Source organism: Vanellus vanellus (assembly GCF_965231255.1).
Source record: "Vanellus vanellus genome assembly, chromosome: 19".
Taxonomy (NCBI): Eukaryota; Metazoa; Chordata; class Aves; order Charadriiformes; family Charadriidae; genus Vanellus; species Vanellus vanellus.
The window spans coordinates 9,625,023-9,644,189 of NC_138924.1; the positions used below are offsets into that span (position 1 = coordinate 9,625,023).

At 38.2% G+C, this 19,167-nt stretch overlaps 1 protein-coding gene across 2 annotated transcripts; it reads left to right on the forward strand.

Moving 5' to 3' along the window:
- The first annotated feature begins 34 nt into the window (after positions 1-34).
- RPS6KB1 (ribosomal protein S6 kinase B1) lies at positions 35-16,673 on the forward strand. Of its 2 annotated transcripts, XM_082493286.1 has the most exons (15): positions 35-257; positions 3,651-3,700; positions 4,761-4,881; positions 5,245-5,313; positions 5,751-5,898; positions 6,563-6,620; positions 7,360-7,460; positions 8,400-8,490; positions 8,693-8,783; positions 9,091-9,198; positions 9,487-9,549; positions 10,386-10,463; positions 11,977-12,084; positions 12,683-12,795; positions 13,351-16,673. In XM_082493286.1, the coding sequence occupies exons 1-15, from the start codon at positions 186-188 to the stop codon at positions 13,586-13,588; spliced, it is 1,509 nt and encodes a 502-aa protein (XP_082349412.1). In that variant the 5' UTR covers positions 35-185; the 3' UTR covers positions 13,589-16,673. The 2 variants fall into 2 exon arrangements, with proteins under 2 accessions (XP_082349412.1, XP_082349413.1); XM_082493287.1 differs by lacking the exon at positions 10,386-10,463.
- The last annotated feature ends 2,494 nt before the right edge of the window (positions 16,674-19,167 follow it).

A 19,167-nucleotide genomic window follows, 5' to 3' on the forward strand; every position in this document is an offset into this window, starting at 1 on the left:
CGGAAGGGGTTGTGCGCCTGCGCGACGCACGGAATCGGGGCGGGGGCGCAGGCGCGCTGCGGGCCGGGCAGCCGGTGATGGCGTCCGTGGCGGAGTTGGGGGGTGCGGGCCCATGAGGCGGCCCAGGCCCTGTGCACCCAGCACAGCCAGGAAGGGGCGGCGGCGCCGCGGCTCACACCCGCGCCATGGCGGGCGTGTTCGACATCGACCTGGACCAGCCTGAGGACGCGGGTTCGGACGAGGAGCTGGAGGAGGGGGTGAGAGGGGAGAGCCCGAGCCGGCGCGGCGCGGCGCGGGGAGGGAGCGGGAGGCCGCTGCGGGGAGCGGCGCCAGGGGCAGGCCTGAGGGGAGGGTGCGGGGAGGCGGCCCGCGGGCCGGCGCCGGGGGACATCCCGCCGGCGGGGACGCCGCGGAGGCGGGCGGGGGCCGCGCTGCGGCGGGGCGGGTGGCGGGTGAGGCGGAGCGCGGCGCCGGCCGCCGCCCTGGGCCGCGCAGGTGAGGCGGCCCGCGGCCGCGCCCTGCCCGGGGACGAGCCGGCCCCGCTGCCCCGGGATAGGGGGGAGGCTCCGCGCCCGGCCTGGCCTCGGGGGGCGGCCGGGGAGTTACCGTGCGGGTAGAGGAAGCGGCGTCGCGCCCCGAGCGCAGAGCGGGTTGTAGGCAGCCGGCGAGCGCGGCTGCCCCGCCGGGGGCGGGCGGGTGGGTGCCCTCCGGCTGGTGGGGGCCGCGCCGTACCTGCGGGAGCTTTCTCCCTTGGAAGGAAGTTTTGCGTTGGATTTCCTAGCACAAGTGCCGCAGCGTGGGTGGGTTTTTTTTTTTTCCCTTTTTTTTTTTTTTTTTTTTTTTTGCTTGTCACATGTTTTAACGTCAGTGCAGAAATGCTAATCTTTCTGGAACTGTATAAAGTCGTTGCACTAGCGCCAAAATTAAAAGTAAAGCTTTAAAATGCTGCATTAGGCGTCTGTATGGGTCAACGTGCATCTCCATCTCATGCTTTCGCCTTGTAACCTGTAGTTTGTCATTTTGTATTGTTCATATAGATTCTGTTAAGGCTTTGGGGGAATTTTATTACAAGTTCTCTGTTTATATTTTTCTAGTGCTACTGTTGCTTTTTTATATTGTTTTGTATATTAAACATTTGCTGTTGCTTAAACTGCTACTGCATTTATTTTTTGCTGTTTAAATACTGTTGACACTCTTGGAGTCTTTGAAATAATCAGATACTCTGTATCACAGTTGAAATACCCGCACTACATATAAACTATAGAGCCATTGTTTGACAGATGAAGGCTTGAACGCTTCTCAACCTGCAGGAAAAAGCACTGTCTGTCACCTCAATAATCAATAAAGTACTTGGCTTAAAAAAACATGTTGCTTGCATCACACCATTAATGTTGCCAAGAACAGGTTCTAAGAGGGGTGGCAAAAAAGTTGAATTTGTTCTCGCTCATATTCCAATAATTCAGTCTTAGAGAATAATTAAAAAAAAAATCATTACTTATTGAGGATTTTTAAGAACTTTGATGACTGAAATTTTCGTGGCGTAACTGGACATGAATGCATGTTGACAACCTGATTTGATTCTCAGAAGCGTTTTGGAAAACAGATAAAAGAGGAGTAGGAAGGACTGGAAATTAAAACTGAACTGAAAAGCAGGAAACATAAGAGCAGGAAAGAAGGGGGAGCATCAGGAAGGTGTAAGGGGAAAAACGTTTTGCTGAAATTTATCTCTGTAGGCGTTGCGCGTGTCTTACAAGGATCAGAAAGACATTGCAGGCAGAGCTGTTGAGATCATTAAACTGGAAGTAAGCAAAGTATAAAGCCTGGACTGTCTTGTCTCATCTCTGCGGTGCTTTTGAACAGGCACAGCCATTCTAGAAAATCTGAAGAATTGTTTAAATGGAGAGCTTATTCATAAGCTGTATAGCTGTTCGCATTAATTTTTATGGTGAAAAAAACAGCCTTAATTTTTGTGTTTGTAATAAATGAAACCGTAAGTGTAGACTGAGGGACTGCTCATGTTCCAGCCAGAATACCATTGCATTTCTTGGTTTTGTGAAATGAGAAGAAATCCTGAAAATAGCAGAGTAGTATCTAAAGTGAATTTTGTTCACGTTAATACTGAGACTGGAAACCATAGTTCACAGGGACGAGAATAGCACGTGTAGGCTTTTCCAGAACCATTGGGTAACTTGAGTGGTTGTTCTAGGAATATGATGGGTGTTTATTCTATGTGTTTGTTGAATTTTTTTTAATTCCTTTGTTGGCATCTAACGGTAGGGTCAAGGGCAGCTTTAGTGGGTTTTATTGTGAAACAGATGTCAACAAGCTGGATTTCTCTAATAAATGTTATCAAGAGGACATGAGCTAGCAACTCTCTGACCTGGGAACAAACTTTTGGACTCCATAATTGCTATGGAGTAGCAATTGGTAGAACCAGGAGTTAAATTCCCCTCTAGATCACCCACCAAAATAAACCAGCCTCTGTAAACTTTTAAGTGGTTTTGAAGCTATTGAAAGTTTCTGGTTTTCTTTGGTTAGTGTTCTCACTTATAGAATACTTAGAAATGTGCTCCTTGGCCTGGTCTGCTTTTTGCAGATCTCTGGATGTTTTGGGTTTTTTTTCCCTTCTGATTCTCTGAATTTCACACATCACTCAGTATATCAGTATTCAGTCTGTAGATTCTAGGCTGTTTCTCGCTAACTTGCAGTTGTTATTTTATATACATGTTTTTAAAAATAAAAATGTTAAGGTACAGTCTAAAGCTCATTAGAAGCTTGCCCATTAAATTCTATTTGTATTCGTTCCAGCTGTCTGCTTGGTTTGCACTTCTTTTGCCATGTAGAGCCACAATTATAGGGAAGTATTATCTTGCATAAGGGATCAAGTTGAAAATTCTTTGAAGAAAATTCCTCTTCAAAATTGAACTACATTCTTTGATGGTGACTAGTTCTGATGTTTAAGTGCTTGAGCCTTCTTTAGTGATATTTGCATGCATTAATCTATCTGAATTATTATTGGTCAGAAAAGGTATTTAACATCAGAGTAAAGCTTAATTCTTTCATTACTACTGGATTTGATTATTATCAATATAGACTAATAAAACCTTCTCAGTAGATTATTTGTTTCTAGTGCGTATGAATGCCAGTTCATCTATTCTCGTAATCTTTACTATTGTTCTAATTTGCATAATACTGTAATAGGATTTAAAATTCATATGTAAGAGCATTTGTAAAAAAAAAAAAAAAATAAAAATGCAGTACCTTAACATTTTTCAAATTCATTTGGGGCTGTGTGAAATTGTTACCTCTACTATTTAAGTGATTAACAATGCAGTCGGGTGAAAAACTGGTTCCATGTATCATCGTGTGAGATATGTGAAAGTATTGCAAATCTTGCACAGAATTTTTTAGATTCCTTATCTTCTACTGATAATTTATTATTCCTCACCTTTAGGCTTATTTAATTCTATATTATCAATTATGATTATATATAATTATTTTTATATGTAATTCTATATTATCAATTATATATAATTTTTATATATATTTAAAAATGTACAAAGTTGTAAAACACATCAGTGTGTTTATTTTAACACTGCTTTATTTTCTTTTGTTGTAATTAATCTTCCTTTTACCCCTCCCATCCCCAGGGTCAATTAAGTGAGAGCATGGACCATGGAGGAGTTGGCCAATATGACCTGTAAGTTGCTGCTAGAAAATGTTGTGTACCATTCATGTCAACTACATAAGACTTCTAATTTTGCTACATTGTTAAGTTAAATAGAAAATTTTGTCATTCTTGTTCAATTTTGAGTTGTTTCTAGTCGTTCCACTATTTCTTCACATTAAAATTTATGAATTGTATCTTGAAATAAAATAATAATAATAAAAAGAATTCTGGCAAAACGTGCTGTTGTCTTTTAATCCTTGTTTCTCCTAACATTATCTATTGTACTTGAATAATATTTGTAATAGAGATGTAATGCACTGTCTGCAGAACACTGTACATTCTGTTTGTTTTGTAAAGGCTGCAGTTGCACATTCGCATCGCAGTCTGAAGCAGGTGAGAATTCAGAAGTTCTGATTTGAAGTTCATGAGGCAGCCACCTTTAGCATTACTTCATTTATAGAGTTCCAGATTTTTTCAGCATACCACGTTGTGAGAGGAAAGCAGCGATAGTTTAAACAGTTCATATACATTTTCTTTAGCAGGAGCAACCTGTTAGTCTTTTGCAGAACTGCTGCATAATTAGAAGCATCATTAAGTTATGGTTCAGTTTTCTTTTGTGGCCTGTTCAGGGTTGTGAGACTTAATTTTGTTGCAGCTTTTTCTGCAAGATATTTGTGTTATAGAAGTCTTACCATGACTGTTGGGGCTGCTGAATGTGATTTGAAACTTAAGCACACCTTATAGCCTTGCTTTTACTTGAGGTCTTGTAGGAGTATCTGAGTCAATTTGAGGCTTTGGTCTTTTAAACTTAATTCTGGTGTAATACATAGATTTATTATGCATTAAAATGAAAGAATCCGAAGGAAATCTAGATACTATAAATCCCCCAAATTTGCAGGTAATCTTTGCTGTGCAACTTACTGCTTTGCACACACCTAAATAAAATTTCTGACGCTGAGAATTCTCCAGATCTCCAAAGCAGTCATTCGGTTACGTTAGATACAGTGTATGATTTTCAGAAAGTAATTTGCTTGCTTACTATCATTTTGAGTATCAGGGAGTCTTATATTCTTGTTTCGGTTTTATCCAGTGGCATGGAACATTGTGAAAAATTTGAGATTTCAGAAACTAGTGTAAACAGAGGTCCAGAAAAGATCCGACCAGAGTGCTTTGAGTTACTACGCGTACTTGGCAAAGGTGGCTATGGAAAGGTAAGGAACTCTTTTCTCCAGAAGTAAATCCATTACACTGAAGGCGGTTAAAGTGCTCGCTTGCCACCTTTGGCAAGGTCTTATCTTCCCATCCTGTTTTCTGAAAAGTTCATTCTACCAGAAGTTAACCTCGGGGCTGCCAAGGTTGGTGTTGCGGGACCGAGGTCACCGGCAGAGTCTCACCAGCTGGTGGCAGTAGAAAATGTCCCAAACTGGTTCTGGTTCAGCTCTCTAGCTCTTCTCCTCCAGGCAGAGTAGCAGTTTGTAGGTGATCTCATCTCTCTTTCGCAGAACTTTTGTTTTTAACTTAAGACGGCTAATGCGGTCATAATACGTGATTGCTTTTGTATTGGTGTTGTACAGGTATTTCAAGTACGAAAAGTAACTGGAGCAAACACCGGAAAAATATTTGCCATGAAAGTTCTTAAAAAGGTAACCTGAATGTTCACGTTTCACTACTATCTGAATCTAAAACAATCTTTCCCTCCCTTTAGCTGTTACAATTATGTAATCATATAATATACCTAAAATTAAACTTTATCTGTGATATATACAGTTGTTATCCGGGTACAGCTGGAATTATAACGAGTCTTTAACTAAATCGTTCTGTCTGTGTAATTTTAGCAGCTAATTTAAATAGCTCAGGAGGTTCCTTCCAACCTAAATTATTGTATGATTCTATAAAATAAATAAATAATTAAATTTCCACAAGAAACCTGTTATGTTATGTATATATTGTTGTTATTTTTTTTTTTTATGTTAATGAGTCATATGTAGTGTTGTGATTTAGTAAACTCAGAACGGAACTAAATATAAAAGTCTGCCTGGTTTAGCATGTTCCTGTGTTCACGTATCTCTGCTTTTTGTAGGCAATGATTGTAAGGAATGCAAAGGATACAGCTCATACAAAAGCAGAGCGGAATATACTGGAGGAAGTAAAACATCCCTTCATCGTAGACTTAATTTATGCCTTTCAGACTGGTGGAAAACTCTACCTCATCCTTGAGTATCTCAGTGGTCAGTATATGAAATTCTGTTACCTGCTTCTTGGTATCTTCCATAATTGCAAATTTAGATTTCTTATTCTACTTATAAAAGGCCAGCTAACTATTGGCATGGTGTCTTGTAAATGTAAAATAGGTTAGTATTAAAAACACATAGAATAACATAAATAAACCTTGTAATTCAATACAATAAAGATGAACGAAACATAAAATAGTTTTTTTTTCATGACAGTACAGGAGAGGAGGGGTTTTAATACCGATTCTTCCGTTAGGCTTGTAATTCTTGTATGTTACACTTGGATCATGTGCAGTCATATGGATTCCTGAGGTTTCAGTCCTTGCAGGTTCTTTGTGGAATGAGGAAGTGTTATCTTCATTTCATGGATAGGGAAACAGACACAGATGGAAGCAATTTGCTCAAGTTATAACAATAGGAAGACACAGAGACAGAAATGCTGTTATTTTTTTCAGCGTGCTGTTGTGATTTCTTTTGGTGTTTCTTTAGTTGATAGAATTCTGAGAACAATAGAATTCTTGGTTGTTTTTTGTGAAACAGCTTTCCATGGAGCAGGACAGAATACCTGTTGCTTGTAGTTTTTCTAGGAAACAGGCTTTTGACTGACTAAAAACGATAGAGTGCACTTCAATAGAGTATAATCTCATTTTCCTCATGACAGGAGGAGAACTATTTATGCAGTTAGAGAGAGAAGGGATATTTATGGAAGACACGGCTTGGTAAGTGAAACTATTGTGGTAAATTAATTTGGGTTTTTCTTAAGGTTTGGGGTTTTTATTTGAGTGCTTAAAGGGTATATTCTGCCTTGAAAAACTGTTAACTACTCATTCATTTCATAGTCTAGTGAAGAGAGCGGTTAACTGGGTTTGGGGAAGACGTGTGTTCCGTACTTACCAGTTTGTGCCAGTCTTACTGCTGAGGGTCTAAAGAAGAGGGTCCATTGCTGGTTGCTGAGTGAGGCCATATTTCATAGGGTTGTGGCAAAGGAGGTGTTTTGGGTGTTGGAGAAAAGGCTGTGAAGGACTTGCTGTAAATGCAATTTTTTTTTTTTTTTTTTTTTTTTTTTATTCTTGACCCACACACAATTTTCCAGCCACTTACAGAATTTCCAAGTCACTGTAATGGCTGTACTCTAACAATCAGATGTGTGAAGTGATAAAGGTAATTATTCTAGTGAAGGACAAAAAGCCCTTTGAGTAGTGATATTTTACTTATAAACAGCTTGAGATAGCTACTGAACAGGTAAACCTAATGCTAATGGTGTAATTTTGTAGTTCATCATGGAGTCTGTATGCCTTTTGGCAAACCAACCTCAAAGGCATCATTGTTTCTCTCATTCTCTCATACACTTCTAATGATACTTTCAAGGAACCTTTGCTATGTACGTAATAGTCTTAGTGCTTAAGATGCTTTGCATGATTGAATATGTCTAATTTTGTGGCATATGTTTCCTTTCAGCTTTTACTTGGCAGAAATCTCAATGGCACTGGGGCACTTGCATCAAAAAGGAATTATCTATCGTGATCTGAAGCCAGAAAACATCATGCTTAATCATCAAGGTAGAAATATAGTGATAGTTACGTTGCCAGTCATTTGAAAACAATTCCGCAAAGGTCACAACGCTTCACTCTTACGTGAATTTCCTTAGAACAATGGCATGTTCATTAGCACTCTTGGTGTAACTGAAGAATTGCCAGAGCTAATTGTTTGCCCTTAACCACAGCTTCTTGAGATTTAATTGGCCACAGCAAGCTCCCAAGTTTCATGTGTATAGACACAGGCATTTTTTGAACGGTTGACTTGCTACTTCTGCAGCTCTGGAATTTTTCTTCTACTGGGTCACTGTAAAGTACATAGAGATCTGTATCATCAGTGACATTTCAGTCAATGGGGATGACTGAAGACATTAGTTAGGAAAGGCGGTTTAGGTAGGATGCCAAATCATCTGTAGCTGAAAGGATTTATCTAGCTGTTGACACTTCACCTGACAGTAGTAGCAATTTCCAAACTCGCTGTTACATTGACTGTATGACACTGATTGGTCTGGCAATCTGTACCGTCTGGTATTTTCATGTTATCTTAAACGACTTGTTTACTTAGTCTAAGTTTTTGTACTGAATTATTCAGGGCACTTTACAATTTGTTGAAGGCTGTTCTCTGAACTTTGAAGCAAGCAGGAAAATTCAGTAGCCTACTTTCTTATGTGAATGATGCTCTACAATCTTTATGTTTAAATACATTTGTCTGTAAGTGAATAAGCTTTGGTAGTTTGTCTTGTTTCTCTTCAAGTGGCAAGACTTTCTGATGAAGGTATAATGCAGATGTTTTATCTGTAAGTGTGATTACCTCGTTCTGTATTGCTTTGTCAGACCATTGAAGATACCTGGAAGTAGTTCAGAGTTATTACATATCCCTCTTAAAAATTCCTATTTTGTTAATGTTAATTACACAAATGTCAGAATTCTGGCAAGTCTTAAATTTTATATATTTAATTTCAGGTCATGTAAAATTGACTGACTTCGGATTATGTAAAGAATCTATTCACGATGGAACAGTCACACACACGTTCTGTGGAACAATTGAATACATGTGAGCTGCATGATGAAATAGAAAAGTTTTACTCTGGTCTGGGGGTAATGGCTACATTTTGCCTTTTTTAACTGATGGTTCATATGTTCAGTCACTTAGGGAAATTTTATTTGATAAATGTGGTTTTGTTTGAAAACTAGTAGTCAGAATTAGTATTAAGCTTGTTAAAATACTTTCATATTTTCAATTTTTCTGATTATAGGGCCCCTGAAATCTTGATGAGGAGTGGGCATAATCGTGCTGTGGACTGGTGGAGTTTGGGGGCATTAATGTATGACATGCTGACTGGAGCAGTAGGTGCACAGTTATAATTGCATGTATTTCTCTTCATAGCTTTTGTAGTTACCTGTAATCTAATTCAGATGCATGTATAAATATGTATATATTTGTATATATACAGACTGCAAGTAAGAAATAACTAAAACACAGCTATACTTACGTTCACTATAGTCATGGGCTGCTCTTATCCAAACAGTTATTTGGAAGTCCCATTTGTAGTAATTTTATCTGCTTTATAAATTCCTGAAGTGAGTTCTGTGTACACAAATAAGAGACCTGAACAAGTCCTATTTTTCCTCCCATTACAATGGTGCTTTCTAGCCTCCTTTCACTGGGGAGAACAGAAAGAAAACAATTGACAAGATTCTCAAGTGTAAACTCAACTTGCCTCCCTACCTCACACAAGAAGCCAGAGATCTGCTTAAAAAGGTAGAATTTATAATGAATGTCAGTACTGCGGGTGTATGTAGAAAATAGAAATATAATGATACGACTATGGCTATTCAGTCCAAGCTTGTTTTATTACTAAATAATTCGGTTTTGCTTTGTGTGGTACAGAAATTTATTTTCCTTGAAAATACAATTGTTTTCTAACAAATGCAGATTTTCTGATTGTTCTGTGTTCGTTCTACATGGTATTCATTCAAATGATTATTCATATCAGAACTAGTCTAGTCACAACTAATTTTGCTTTTTTCGATGTTATTTCTCATTAAGCTGCTAAAAAGAAACGCTGCCTCACGTCTAGGAGCTGGTCCTGGAGATGCTGGAGAAGTTCAGGTAACTTTTGCTTAACTGAAGAATACTTAAATAACCTCATTGAAAATAAAACAGCTATGAGGGTAAATCAAGGAAGGAGAGTTTGTCTGTCTTGAAGTATAATGAGCAGAAAGGCAACTGCACGTGACAGCTGATCAAAATTGGAATGCTTTAAAGCTTAACGAAAGCAGCTGTCTACCTATTTGATAATTTGAGATTTGGAAAATAGCTTTTATTCTTTAGCTCTGTCTTCCAGTAAATCTTTTCTACTAGTTGCACAATACTAATAGCACAGTCAGCCATATAAGAGCAATGATGCTCTAGCAGTCTGATGAAAAACCTGCCAGCCTTTGCATTTAGTGCGGCTTTTTCAAGGGAAAAATGTTGTTAGTTTGCATTCAGTGTTGCGTAGTTAAAAGTTAAGGGAGAGGCCTAGTTCCTGTTGCTTCCAGCTTGACTTTACTTGTGGTGAGATTAACAATGTACCAGAGAGTCCTCCTTATTTCACAGTTCTCCTTTGTCATTAACACAGCACTTTTTCATTATTTTTAGATATCGTAACTTTTAAAATTGAAAAACGTGGAGGTATTTTGCATGTAAACTGGCTTTTTCTAATACTTTCAAGGAAAACATGATAGGGACATGTATTGTCTGACTTGGAGGTATGATATCAATTTTCAGCTCTTCCAGCTACTCTGATGTAGCGTTGCAGAATATTTTGCACTAGAACCATATGTGATTTTGGAAAGAAGGACACCACAGAGAGGGGTCTGAAAAGAACATGCTTAATTCTCAAATTTCTGTGATTTATACCCAGAAGGCGGATTATGACTCTGTGCTATTGCTAACTCTTGTAGGCTCACCCGTTCTTCAGACACATTAACTGGGATGAGCTGTTGGCACGAAAGGTGGAACCTCCTTTTAAACCCTTATTGGTATGTACTCAGAATGCTGTGAGATATTCCTCGTAGGCCTTTAGGAAAGGTTTTAAACAATGTGGAATCTAAAACTTAGAAATGCTCGTTCTTACAAACTGGAGTGCCATTGATTTCCGGTACTTAAAAAGTTAGATGCATCAACTTAGGAGGTCTCCACATAGTGTGAAATACTGGCGGTCATGAGCGTGCTGTTCTGTCGTCTTACTCTGTAGTCATGGTACTCCTCCGGCACTGGAATAGGATCTCACTTTTTTATGTGAGAAGGTGGCAAAAATCAGCTAAGAGCTAATTTAACCTTCTGTTAAGTCTTCTGGAGGAAGAAGGTTCTGCTTCAGTTTTAATTCCTCCTGCTTCTAATCTGGAGTTTAAACAGACTTGCAAGCGCAGCTATCTCTGAATTTTTGCTTCTAAACATTGGATAGTAAGTCAGTACTTAGTTGAAACTAAGATAATAAATAGTTGCTAAGCAAAAGTAAATGAAGTCACCTAATTAAGCATTTTGTGTGTTTGCTTATTAATATTTACAATGCATCTTGTGTGTTATAGGCAGTAATTAACTTTTACCTCAAACCAGTGACATGATGAATAAGCCTCTCTTATCCTATCTTATATTTTGATGGTGTGGAGTGTCTGTCTTTTTTTCCCTCTGGGTATAATTAGCTACAGTGGCAATGGGTATTGCCACCCTGATAGTTCCCAACTACTAAAAATCTCACTTGAAACTGATTTCGGCATCGCTAATGTTGAACATACTCCAGCATGGGGACTCAGACCTTTTTTTCCTCGTTGTTTTGAATGCTATTCAGAATGACACAAGATTGATATTTCCAAACGAATTATCTGAAGATAGTTTTGGGGTTTTCTGTTTTTGGCAAATATTATGAAAGTTACTCGTACAACCCAGATGGTTTTCGAAAATGTGCTTCCATGGTTGCATGAAGGCCTGCACAAATGAATCCATACTGCCTTTTCGGTTACGCTTAGGGATGAGAGAAGGGATCTTGGAATTATGTCTATTGTTCTTTGAGTGAATTAAATAATGTTCTTCATAGTCACTTATTCCAGAGTTGTCCTCCATCCCTCACAGTATAAACACTTCTGTATCTGCAAAAACGGGATGAAATTATCTGGAGAGGCTTCCAAAAACTAACAGTTGCAACTCTTCTATACTGGTTGTGACGAGGGCTAAACTTGCAAGAAACTGGCATTGTATTTCTAAAAGTTTTTGTTTGTAATTTGAGAAAAATTTTTTAAGGCATCTTTTTAATTTGTGTTCCTTTTTGATCCATAATTTTTGCCCCTCCCCCTTGCCTTTATTTCTCAGTGTCAGTGCCCATAGTGACCTCCCACTGGCAGCGACAGGATTCCGACACCACTCCAGGGTTTTACTACAGCAGAGCTCTGCCAAAAACCTATGGAATGAACTCCATCCAGAGGCTACACTGATCACCGCTAAGCCATTTGGTTGATAACTGTAATATAAACCCTTAATCATTTTGTTTTTGCAAAGCAATCTGAAGAGGATGTGAGCCAGTTTGACTCAAAGTTTACACGTCAGACACCTGTTGATAGCCCAGATGACTCTACTCTCAGTGAAAGTGCCAACCAGGTCTTTCTGGTAAGTGAGCCAGAGCCGAGTGTGTAACTGTGGAGAGGTGTGTTACTTGGGAACAGTAGGGCATTTCAGGTAAATTTATTCTATTGAATCTTAACACCTGATATTTGAAGCAAACTGTCATAATTTTAAGCACACATTCTGCAACAAGCTTGAAATGTTGAAGGGCTTTGAAAATACTTAGTCTGATTAGTGCTGACGTTTTCTTTATATAGATAAATCAATCAACAAATGTTGCTTACTTTCTGAAATGTCAGCGTTGTAATTCATAGTTGCATTATGAACCCTGATCATGTGACTGCTTTCATCGTCATGCAGAGAGAGCGATGTCCATTCTATAAATCAACATTAATTAAATAGAGCATGCCTGTGGGAATCTGTGACCTGAGTAGAAATAACTGGGGTGTGCAGGCACTCCCTAAGAGAGGAACTCCCTAATGTCCTGCTGTTTGCTTCAGGAACTGAGTAGAAGTTCATATGTCTACATTTATTCTCCTTTTTATAATTCTCATTTCCTATTTCATGACAATCATAATTGTACAAGTGCTCATAAATTTAAATCTTCCGTTTAAATTAAAGTGCATTCATTCCTGTTTTGCAGGGTTTTACGTATGTGGCTCCATCTGTACTTGAAAGCGTAAAAGAGAAATTTTCTTTTGAACCAAAAATCCGATCACCTCGCAGATTCATAGGTAGCCCTAGGACACCAGTCAGGTATCTTTTTTTTTTTGCTTTTTTTGTAATAACTTTTTGGCAAGTAGTTGAAATAGATCTGCACTAGAAATAAAAAATGCGGCCTTTCTTCTCAGTAAGCCCATCACTTCCATTAGAAGTGCAGCATCGATCCTATTTTAACAAACCACATTATTAGAGGCAAATCTATGGTGTTTGCCAGCACAAGTAGTACTAATTTGCTTTTGCTATTCAGCGCTGATGCAGCCTCACAGTCTGAGTTTGGTACGCCATTCCTCTAGAACTGTTTCAGAACATCCTAAGTAGTTATGTGCTGCTAAAGAATCATGTTAGCACAGAAAATTCTTTCTGCAGTCATCTAGAAATATGGCCTCACTTCTCAAATGAGAGAATTTTACTTTACAAGAAACCGTGGTAGAAGCTAGACGTGGAAACTCTCTCAAACTTCTGGAAGCGGAAGGAAGAATTATAAATGCTTCTCAATAGGCATTTGAGTTCAGCTTCCTGCAGAGTAAAGGACATACCTTGGTGCTGTGTGTATCTTCATCTCTGATTTTTATATTTCTTGTTTTAAAGCCCTGTAAAGTTTTCCCCTGGGGAATTCTGGGGAAGAGGTGCTTCTGCCAGCGCATCAAATACTCAGACACCTGTGGAATATCCAATGGAGACAAGTGGAATAGAACAAATGGATGTGACAGTCTGTGGAGAGGCCTCAGCACCCCTTCCAATCCGGCAACCAAACTCTGGGCCATATAAAAAACAAGCTTTTCCCATGATTTCCAAACGACCAGAGCACTTGCGCATGAATCTATGACAACATAATTTTTTTAAGCCTTTGAAGGTGGAAAACAAAGAACGGACATAAGCCCCCTTGAAGTTGAAATATGAGGGCTTGTATGGTTTACTTTTAAAAAGTGACAGTATCAAAGAGTCAGTCATTGCACAGAGCGACTCGGAAAGCAAAGAAAAATGGATTTTTTTTTTCTGTCAATCAATGGTGCATAAAAAACTTTAGAAAATGGTATTGCAGAACTCTAGGCACATCATCTAACTGATTCGCAGTGACATCTTCTCACCTTATCAAGGATTTTTCAGCTTGATAGCTTGAAACTGACAGTATTAAGGGTCAGGATGTTGCTTCGGAATCACTGGTCTAGTCGTGAATGTGTCGAGGAGGGTTAGCCCTTTCACTAGGCAAAGTATGAAATGCCTATATGCTTGCGTCTGAGGAATAATTAGCATGCAAGCTTGGTTAAGCGGTTTCCTACAATGGGGTGGAATCAAAGATAAAATTAATTGGTATTTCACATTCAAAACATAATGAGTTTTTTATATATATAAAAATATATATTTTTCAAATAGATTTTTTTGATTCAGCTCATTATGGAAAGTATCCCAAAATTAGAAATGCAAAATAATTGGTTGCTGTGAAGAAAGTAAAGGCTCTAGTTCTGATTCTTCTCCTCATGAAACAACAAATCAATAAGCAAATCACTCAATTACCAGCTTGGCAACGTGGGGTGGGAGAGAACTGTTTCCCTTGCTTACCCAGCTGAAATACCTGTTCCTGCAAAGACAAACGGATCTAATCAAATGGCGATGCTGCTATGTTCTAGGCTTAACTGGAAGCCGTGGGCTCACATACGTGTCCTGCTTATTTCATCCCTGTCCTCAGCAGACATTTCACTGGGAAACATCACTTTTGTATACGCTAGTCCTTAGATGGAGACAGCTGAACACGGTCAGATTCTTACCCGTAGAAAAGGTCAGGAAAAAGTTTATCAGAATACAAGGTCAGTGGAAACATAGGAAATACCACAGGAAATATATCCAAATTCTACCTAGTATAAGGAAATAAACCTTTTTGTAACCAGCGGGTAAGAGCTTGAGGACTTTTTTTTTTTTTTTTTTTAATAAAATTTTGCTTATGGGAGTTCCCTGCCATTATACATTTCTAAATTTATCAACATTTTTTTCTATGCTGGGGCAATAAATTTGCTGATTGTATGAGAAAAGTGTTAAATGGCCTTTCAGTGAATGTCTTCCACAGTGGGTCAGAACTTTAGCAACTTAATTTAGTAAACATGTTCTAAGGACACTATTTATGTTTTTGAAATTGTCACAATCTGTACAAATGACTTACAGGTACAAAGAATAAAATAAAGGTAACTTTACCTTACTTAAATACTTCCTGCCTTAAAGAAAGCATTTCCATGGACATAGCTGGTGAAAGGGTTAATATCTGCAGAGCTTTACACTAGTTAGAGTGTGTATGGTGTGTGCGTGTGTGTGTATATGATCATGCAACTGCATACAAGTCCTGTCACTTTTTGCCTGCCACACATTGCATTATCTTTAGTCAAACTGTGCAAAGTCTACTTCTAGTGTTTCACAACAGTAGGGATTTTTTTATAGATTCTGCTTACTCTGTGTATACTGAATCTTTTTGAGCCATAGGATCCAAGCCATAAAACTCTCTAAGCATGTTGAATCCAATTAGTGCTGTTTCTTAAAATTTGCAAATTGGAAGGATTCATCGGTAGCTTGTTGATACTAACAACCAACAAAAAAGATGGTTATGATGGAGCAAAAATTAGTAATTTTTTTTCCTGATAAGCCTTTTGTTGGAAAATTCCTTTTTTTTTTTATTTGGTAAGGAAAATCAGATTACCTTATAGTGACATAAATTGTACTGGAAGATCGCCATTTTTCATTTGGTAATAGGGCCAATGGTGACATGTTGTGAAACTGAAATCAAAGTGCTCATGTGTGTTTGTATTATGCATATTTGCAAATACGCAACACTTCAAGCAGTGCCTCTCTGTGCCACTTGTTAACGTAGGTTTCCTAACATGTTTACTGAGTATAAAGTAACTTAGTTTAAAAAAAATTTTTTTTTTTTTTCTATTTGAGGCAGAGCTCTCTTGGTCCTAGTTACAGCTAACAGTTGCTTTTTGGTTGGCTGGATATAATTGTCCAGTAGAATTGGTTTAATATGGCTGGCAAGAATGGCAAGAGTTGTTTGTCTGAGCTCACTGATTAATTACAGATAAAATTCATTGGTTTTAAAAGTAAAAATTTCATGTACTGTCAATGTTTCATCCCATAGATTATAAGTTTAATTCCCTACCATAACTGTGAAACTTCTGGAGTGTGACTCAGACAGCAAGCACACACTATGCAATATGGTTTATCCTGTATTTATTTGTAAAAATATCAGACATAGATCCTCTATATATATATAATAGTGTCAAAATTACTATTCGTGAACTAAGGGGAGTGGAGTTCTAGCTCCTGTCTGGCTATTTCAGATAAGTGCAGAATGCATTGAATATTGGAGAGCTTAACAAGTGCTTTCTTTTGTTCATTTAAAAATGTCTTAAATTTTTCATTAGAGTATAGAATCTTATTTTTTTTATTTTGTACAAGCTGCGCTTTTTTAATTATAATCACTGAAAAATTCACTATAATTTGATTTTATAGGATTTTTGTAGCATTACAAAAATATAGTAAAACTGAGGTTAATACCTGTTGTGGCTAACCATATAAAAGTATTAAATCTTAAACTTGAACAAAAGTCATATTTTTTTTTACTAGATGTTAAATAGGGAAATATTTTGTTCTGCAGGTCATTATCACAAAAGGTTTATAGGTCAGCTGTGTTACCAGCAGTTTTTCTTTTCCCATTTGATGCAGAAACTATTCTGGTATAAGATATTCAGAATTTCATAATTTTTCTCTGTGGGAGTGATGCATACATTTGATGCCATTCGTGTACTAAATTGTAATTTTGGGAATGCTGGAATAATTCCTACCAAGACTGTCTTAATTGTGCCATCTGACATTTGAATGTCATCCTGGTATTAGCTCATAATAAAAGATAAAAATGAATGAGTCAATTGTTCTTTTGAATATCCCTTTTTTTTTGGTCTTGCTATCTAAAAGCTGAACTGCTGGAGAACATTTAATATTTGAGTCCACTCTAACTATACAGTGGATGTTTACTTTGGGTCTATTCTCTTTTTAACTCCCAACCTGCTCTCTCTGTTAATCAAAATAGTGCATCAAACGTTGAGGGAGACTACTACTGTTCTTAGGACAGATGCTTGGGGTTTTGTTGTTTTTTTTTTTTACATTCTGTCTCTGCAGCAGGATAGTTGCTGTTTCATTTTCCCAGTTTAGAGGGAAATCCTTTACCCCTTAAGGTAAAGGAGGAGGAGAAGTTATTAAGAACAAGGCAAATTACTGAAATATTCTTCCTGCAGATCCTTGATGACACACTGTATGCAGTTCCTATATATGAACTTCTACAGATTGTTCTCTTCTAGATTAGCTTGGCTTTGTAGCTGTCTTCAAGAAACAAACTTGAGCTGCCTTAGTAGAAATAAAGGTAATCCCTATTCTGTTTTTCATCTTTCACAGTTTACTGGAACTAAATATGCTCAACTGCTGAAAAAAATGGATGTGAATAGCAATTAAATGCAAATTTAAACATATGATAATCCAAGTGACCTATTTTTATTTTTTTAAGGAATTAGGTAGGCCCTAAGTATAACTGCGGATCTAAATCGCTGTCTTTCATGACAGCTTTGAAGGGAAAGGGGGGGAGGAGGAATTCCGCTTAGAACTTAAAAGGACCTGACAGATGTTAGTTCTGATCGGTCTGTCTTACCAAGGGCTGGTACCTCCACCGGGGTTCTTGGGCTCTTAAAAAGGGGCTGTTGACTGCCCATTGTCATCCTCTTCTCTGTTCTGTCTCCTGCAGAGTCAGCCATGTGCTGCGTGTCTGTATGTCTGTGTGTGTGGAAAGCAGGGCAGCTACCCTGGCCTGAGTGGGCTTGATAAGGAAGAGCTGCATCTTAATAGCACGATGCTGACAAGCGGATCAGAGAGGATGTCATTCGTGGCTGTAAGTTACTCACTTTTTTCCCCTCTCTGTAACCAACATGAGAATGACTTGTTTCATTTATGAAGTGTAAATCTAAACTGTTTGATCAAAATCTCTTTTTAGTGCTTTGTTTTTTAATAAACAGTGTTTGATAATATTACTGGTTTGGATAATTTTCACTGGCTCTTAAAAGAAAAAAAAAAAATCATCGACAGGGAGAGAGAATAAAAGACAGATTGTTCCCTGGTCCTGTCTCTGACCAATATTCGCCCTTATTCTAGTAAAGTGGCGTTACTGCCATGTGGTAGACAAAGACCAAAGGATCAGCAACAATCCAGGGCTGACTTAAAGCACTGACACTGTGGTTTGTTGTGCTCCATAAAATAGTCTTGGTGAGCTTTACAGGCCAGATGACACTGTCAAGTTCTTGTCTTGAATTTTTTCTTAACCACAAGTATACTACTAAATTAGCTTCATGTTTGTTAGTAATAATGCTGGTCTTGCATACAGTCCTTGATGCCTCAATGTACCGTATCTGTCTCGGGCTGAACTACCTGTTCAGGTAAGTAGTTTATAAACACTTTTGCTCTATAGCAAAAGAATATTTAGTTCAGGTTAATTTCTTTCAATTTTCCCTGTGTGCTTTGAATGCATATGCGTAAAGCAGCATGTTTCTTGATCTGCAACTTCCTTCCTAGTTCATCTTTGGTTTGCCAGTCCAAGCTATTGGTTGTGATGGACCACTTCAGCTTTGCACTGTCATAAATCTCGGATTCTGTTCTGTGATGGAACGGCAAACTTCCTGCTCGCTATTCCCTGCTGCATAAGCAACAGGACTGCTATTTGCTCATCTTGGGGATAAGCCAGTAAGAAAGCATACTTGTTTCTCAGATCTCTTCCCATAGTCAGCAGGGTAGCGGCTCTGCTTTCAGGAGAACTGTTTGTATGAAGCAGCTGGTGTGTCTCAGAATCCGTACCTTCCCAGTTCATAGTTCAGGAATGGACTAGGTGATTTAGACCTGTTGTTCTAAAAAGATTTTTGAAAGTCTGTCACAGAGTACTAAAATTCCGATGAATGGCTACCTGTTACTGGTAGGCAATGCATTTAATCAATATTCTTGTATTAGGAAGTGCATTTCCTTGCTCTAACATCATGTCCAAGTCTAATGAATTTTAGTTTATATTTTCTGCCAGATGATTTTTGAATTAAGAAGTGATTAAGCTGTTGGTATTAGCATTTCAGGAAAAGCTAATCCAGGATAAGTTACAATTTTTATTTTGCCCATTATTTTAGAAAGGGTTGGTTATTACATCTGCCCTTATAAACTGTGTATTTGGCTTAGTCACACATTTTACTCACACAAGCAAAGCTTTTTTAAAAGGTGCTGTTTGTTGACTGAATTAAATATAGCACTCGTATTGTTTATACAGTACTTATACAATACCTGTATGAAGAAAACAACCTTAAAATACTCTTTAGCTAAACTGCATTTTCACGATTAATT